This window comes from Mytilus trossulus, chromosome 11, assembly GCF_036588685.1.
Source record: "Mytilus trossulus isolate FHL-02 chromosome 11, PNRI_Mtr1.1.1.hap1, whole genome shotgun sequence".
Classification (NCBI taxonomy): Eukaryota; Metazoa; Mollusca; class Bivalvia; order Mytilida; family Mytilidae; genus Mytilus; species Mytilus trossulus.
Window position 1 is genome coordinate 71,206,034 of NC_086383.1, and position 6,000 is coordinate 71,212,033.

The 6,000-nt window shown below is 36.0% G+C and overlaps 1 protein-coding gene and 1 pseudogene across 1 annotated transcript; both read left to right on the forward strand.

Annotated features, from left to right (window-relative positions):
- The first annotated feature begins 568 nt into the window (after positions 1-568).
- Positions 569-1,240, forward strand: LOC134690295 (histone H1-delta-like; annotated as a pseudogene).
- A 2,843-nt stretch (positions 1,241-4,083) lies between these two features.
- Positions 4,084-4,690, forward strand: LOC134690296 (histone H1-delta-like). Its single transcript, XM_063550271.1, has one exon. The coding sequence runs from the start codon at positions 4,084-4,086 to the stop codon at positions 4,657-4,659; it is 576 nt and encodes a 191-aa protein (XP_063406341.1). The 3' UTR covers positions 4,660-4,690.
- Positions 4,691-6,000: the final 1,310 nt, after the last annotated feature.

Below are 6,000 nucleotides of genomic sequence, written 5' to 3' on the forward strand. Positions count from 1 at the left end.
TGAAGTTTTAGTAAAAATCTGCAATTAAACAATGGCGCGTGAACTTTTTGTGTGTTTCCCTCTAGCTGGAAACAAACTTATTACGAGGAGGAACATGCTTCCAGTGAATAAAAACGGAAAGAAACCTAGAGAGAAATGATTTTTCTTCCGCTGTACAATTTTACGACGATAGAATATTTGTGTAATGAGAAAAACTCGTAAATTTTCTGTCAACATACCTGCGAAGACAATTCAGTCGGTTCTACTTTAACTATTAATATCTTTTTACTGTGTACATCGAAAAATACACAGTTATCTAACATGCAAGATTAATGACTGTTGAGCAATTTGGTATGCTATATGTGAATGTTTTTGATAGAATTATACTATAAATTATCATAAAAGTCTTCGAAGAAGCACATAATCATTTACCGAGATCGCGTAATGGATTTTACAAGTTATTTTAAGGGTGTCTTCGTCGAGGTCCGCGTTCGTCTGTTATAAATAAACGAGGCCTGGAATGGCGTTATTTTCAAATCGTTATTCGTAGTATAAACTTCGTAAAGGATAATATTTTGAATCATTCAAAATGGCAGACGCAACAGCAGCACCAGCAGTAGCACCAGCTAAATCACCAAAGAAAAAGGCAGCAGCCAAGCCAAAGAAGCCTTCCGCACATCCTAAATACAGCGAGATGATTGGAAAAGCCATCGCCGCTTTGAAAGAACGTGGAGGTTCCTCAAGGCAAGCAATTCTGAAGTACATCATGGCCAACTTCAACGTCGGAAAAGATGCCAAGTCAGTAAATGCTCATTTAAAACTTGCACTCAGAGCCGGAGTTAAGACAACAGTTTGAAGCAGTCCAAGGGAACTGGAGCATCCGGCTCTTTCAGAATTGGAGAGGCTAAAGTGGTTAAAAAGAAGCCAGCAAAGGCAAAAAAGCAGCCAAACCTAAGGCCGCCAAGCCTAAGAAGGCAAAGACCACACCCAAGAAAAGAAGCCAGCAGCAAAGAAACCAGCTGGAGAGAAAAAGGCGGCCAAACCAAAAGCAAAAAAACCAGCAGCAAAGAAAGCAGCCAAGCCAAAGAAGCCAGCAGCCAAGTCACCAGCCAAAAAGAAGGCAGCCAAACAAAAGCAAGAAGACACCAAAGAAGAAGTAAACTGTTCCAGACTTCAGTCTGCAGAGGCTATTCAGCCACCAAAAGCCCTTTTAAGGGCTACCCAATTTATTCAAAAAGAATCTACAATTGTTGTACATTAGTTATCAAACTAAATCTAGCTGAGCCCTACTTTCTCTGACTTTGCACTGGTCTCTGAAATATTTTTTTGGTCAAATTATTTCCATTGTTTGTTTTATTTCACTCCTTATGACTATACTATTTCTAACACCTAAATATGCAGCTGTTGTTTTGGATATTTTTTGTGTAGTTAGGCACCATTAAAGTTATATCAGTGTATTTTCACGCACTTGTTAGAACTGAATAAAACTTTTTCTAATCAGTTTTCGTTAGAATGACAATCTACGAAAATAGGAAGTCATGCTAGGGTTTTATTGTGCTCTTTTTTTAGGGGGAAGGGGGTCAAAATCACACAGCTAACCTTCAACCGAAAAATCATTTTTGTCATTATATGAGTTTTTCCATTTCTCTCTTCTTCTTCGTGTTCAACTTGACTGACATTTTTAGTTGGACTTTTCTACACGTATGCAAAGTCAAAGGTTGGCTCACTATTTCATATCAACTAGTCAATGGGGAGGTAACTCTGAAATTAAACTCAGTACTTTTTTTCAGTACTATATAAATAAACTGTTAAAATGTACACAATACAAAAGATGTATAACGTATCGTCAAAATCAGATTAGTAGCAAATGAATGCAGTGACGTTTGTCTGTTATATATTTATTTTTTTATTTATTATTTGTCAAAATTACTACAATAATATTGTGTATTAAAATTTAGAAGGAAACTCTAAAGTACGGAGGTTTTTGTTCAACATTTAACAGTTCTGCAATTATTTTGTCATTTTATTACCTGCGATTTATTATGCAAATTTCACTATTCTCTACCTTTCGAATTTCACCTTTGTTTTACTCGTGTATAAAATAAATGCACCTACTTGTTTCTATGTTTCTTTCAAATGGTTGTCCTGTGATTTTTCTCTTCTTTTTTCTCTCTGTTATTTAGTGTGTGACGACTTGACTGTATCTTTGCTATGTCTTTTTAATCTGTCGACAGCACGCGAGGTGAATCAACCCGAAACAATACAGTGACGTCACATGTGACTACTGTGATGAACAAAAACAAGGATGGATGGACGGACAGTGGTACAAAAGTAGAAAAAGTTATTTCTCTGATAACAGGTATCGCGTGAATTGTAGGTCACGGTATAGGTTTTTTTCTCTCATTTTTGAAGATCATCTATACAGTTGTCTATAATTGCTTACATCCACTTCATTTGAACTATGGTGGATAGTTGTCTCATTGGCAATCATACCACATCTCCTTCCTTATTTTCATATTGAAATGACAGCACCTTAACGACACACACAAACATAGCCTACTAGTATATACGTACATGGAGACTGAGAAAATCTGTGCTTATTGGAAAATGATAAAAAAAAAAAAAATCTTTAAGGTATGCTATGACTAAGCTTAAAATATAAGGTAGATAGGGAGTAGGAAGCACACATATTCTTTTTTTTATTTGGCCTTAATGAAGAAGAAAACCACACACACAGCATATTACATCTTGTACTAACATCCATTAAACGCTATGCTAATATGTCTTCAAAAGAGAACCCTATTATATATCCCCCCTTTTTTCTCCGGATTTTGTTTTTTTGGAAAAAGGGGAGGGGCTGGCGGTTTAGTTCAATACAGTGGGAAAATGTTTTGCCCAAAGTCCAATGGTTCACACTGATGTGTTTTTGTCCTTCCGTCTCTTTTTAATCGTCCGTGTCACGGGATGCTGCTTCACCCGTTACCGGTTCTGGGTTCACTTGCATAGCTTATATAGGTATAATGCATATGTATAGCTAGAGTCTTCACTGTGACACACATTCCCCTTTTTGAGGGGAAATAAATGAACTTTTGTAATTGTCCATTAAGATACAAATGATATGTACCACTTTCGAATTATAAAACTACAAAAATCTTCGTGTTTTGTTTTTGTTTTTGTTTGTATCGAAACTTTCAGGCGGCCAGGCCACTTTGAGCTCTGATCATCGGTTATTGATAATAAAATTAATTAAATATATTTTGTTGAAAAATATGGTATATTCTATAAGACATATTCGAGTTTTTGACTTGAAAGTGCGCAAATTGTACATGAAAATGGAAATAAAAGCGAATGTGCATCATACAGAACAGTTGTTCAGTGCCTGAGATCCACTGAAAACAAAGTCGCTCTCTGAAAAGTTCCCAACGCTAAATTAAATAAAAAGATGTTTCAAATTCGTATTCTAGATATTGGGTTTGTTCATTCGAATCTTGAATGTTTGCGAAATTTCGCTCGGGTTGAATAAAAATGTTATTTGAAGTTTTAGTAAAAATCTGCAATTAAACAATGGCGCGTGAACTTTTTGTGTGTTTCCCTCTAGCTGGAAACAAACTTATTACGAGGAGGAACATGCTTCCAGTGAATAAAAACGGAAAGAAACCTAGAGAGAAATGATTTTTCTTCCGCTGTACAATTTTACGACGATAGAATATTTGTGTAATGAGAAAAACTCGTAAATTTTCTGTCAACATACCTGCGAAGACAATTCAGTCGGTTCTACTTTAACTATTAATATCTTTTTACTGTGTACATCGAAAAATACACAGTTTATCTAACATGCAAGATTAATGACTGTTGAGCAATTTGGTATGCTATATGTGAATGTTTTTGATAGAATTTATACTATAAATTATCATAAAAGTCTTCGAAGAAGCACATAATCATTTTACCGAGATCGCGTAATGGATTTTACAAGTTATTTTTAAGGGTGTCTTCGTCGAGGTCCGCGTTCGTCTGTTATAAATAAACGAGGCCTGGAATGGCGTTATTTCAAATCGTTATTCGTAGTATAAACTTCGTAAAGGATAATATTTTGAATCATTCAAAATGGCAGACGCAACAGCAGCACCAGCAGTAGCACCAGCTAAATCACCAAAGAAAAAGGCAGCAGCCAAGCCAAAGAAGCCTTCCGCACATCCTAAATACAGCGAGATGATTGGAAAAGCCATCGCCGCTTTGAAAGAACGTGGAGGTTCCTCAAGGCAAGCAATTCTGAAGTACATCATGGCCAACTTCAACGTCGGAAAAGATGCCAAGTCAGTAAATGCTCATTTAAAACTTGCACTCAGAGCCGGAGTTAAGAACAACAGTTTGAAGCAGTCCAAGGGAACTGGAGCATCCGGCTCTTTCAGAATTGGAGAGGCTAAAGTGGTTAAAAAGAAGCCAGCAAAGGCAAAAAAAGCAGCCAAACCTAAGGCCGCCAAGCCTAAGAAGGCAAAGACCACACCCAAGAAAAAGAAGCCAGCAGCAAAGAAACCAGCTGGAGAGAAAAAGGCGGCCAAACCAAAAGCAAAAAAACCAGCAGCAAAGAAAGCAGCCAAGCCAAAGAAGCCAGCAGCCAAGTCACCAGCCAAAAAGAAGGCAGCCAAACCAAAAGCCAAGAAGACACCAAAGAAGAAGTAAACTGTTCCAGACTTCAGTCTGCAGAGGCTATTCAGCACCAAAAGCCCTTTTAAGGGCTACCCAATTTATTCAAAAAGAATCTACAATTGTTGTACATTAGTTATCAAACTAAATCTAGCTGAGCCCTACTTTCTCTGAACTTTGCACTGGTCTCTGAAATATTTTTTTGGTCAAATTATTTCCATTGTTTGTTTTATTTCACTCCTTATGACTATACTATTTCTAACACCTAAATATGCAGCTGTTGTTTTGGATATTTTTTGTGTAGTTAGGCACCATTAAAGTTATATCAGTGTATTTTCACGCACTTGTTAGAACTGAATAAAACTTTTTCTAATCAGTTTTCGTTAGAATGACAATCTACGAAAATAGGAAGTCATGCTAGGGTTTTATTGTGCTCTTTTTTTAGGGGGAAGGGGGTCAAAATCACACAGCTAACCTTCAACCGAAAAATCATTTTTGTCATTATATGAGTTTTTCCATTTCTCTCTTCTTCTTCGTGTTCAACTTGACTGACATTTTTAGTTGGACTTTTTCTACACGTATGCAAAGTCAAAGGTTGGCTCACTATTTCATATCAACTAGTCAATGGGGAGGTAACTCTGAAATTAAACTCAGTACTTTTTTTCAGTACTATATAAATAAACTGTTAAAATGTACACAATACAAAAGATGTATAACGTATCGTCAAAATCAGATTAGTAGCAAATGAATGCAGTGACGTTTGTCTGTTATATATTTATTTTTTTATTTATTATTTGTCAAAATTACTACAATAATATTGTGTATTAAAATTTAGAAGGAAACTCTAAAGTACGGAGGTTTTTGTTCAACATTTAACAGTTCTGCAATTATTTTGTCATTTTATTACCTGCGATTTATTATGCAAATTTCACTATTCTCTACCTTTCGAATTTCACCTTTGTTTTACTCGTGTATAAAATAAATGCACCTACTTGTTTCTATGTTTCTTTCAAATGGTTGTCCTGTGATTTTTCTCTTCTTTTTTCTCTCTGTTATTTAGTGTGTGACGACTTGACTGTATCTTTGCTATGTCTTTTTAATCTGTCGACAGCACGCGAGGTGAATCAACCCGAAACAATACAGTGACGTCACATGTGACTACTGTGATGAACAAAAACAAGGATGGATGGACGGACAGTGGTACAAAAGTAAGAAAAAGTTATTTCTCTGATAACAGGTATCGCGTGAATTGTAGGTTCACGGTATAGGTTTTTTTCTCTCATTTTTGAAGATCATCTATACAGTTGTCTATAATTGCTTACATCCACTTCATTTGAACTATGGTGGATAGTTGTCTCATTGGCAATCATACCACAT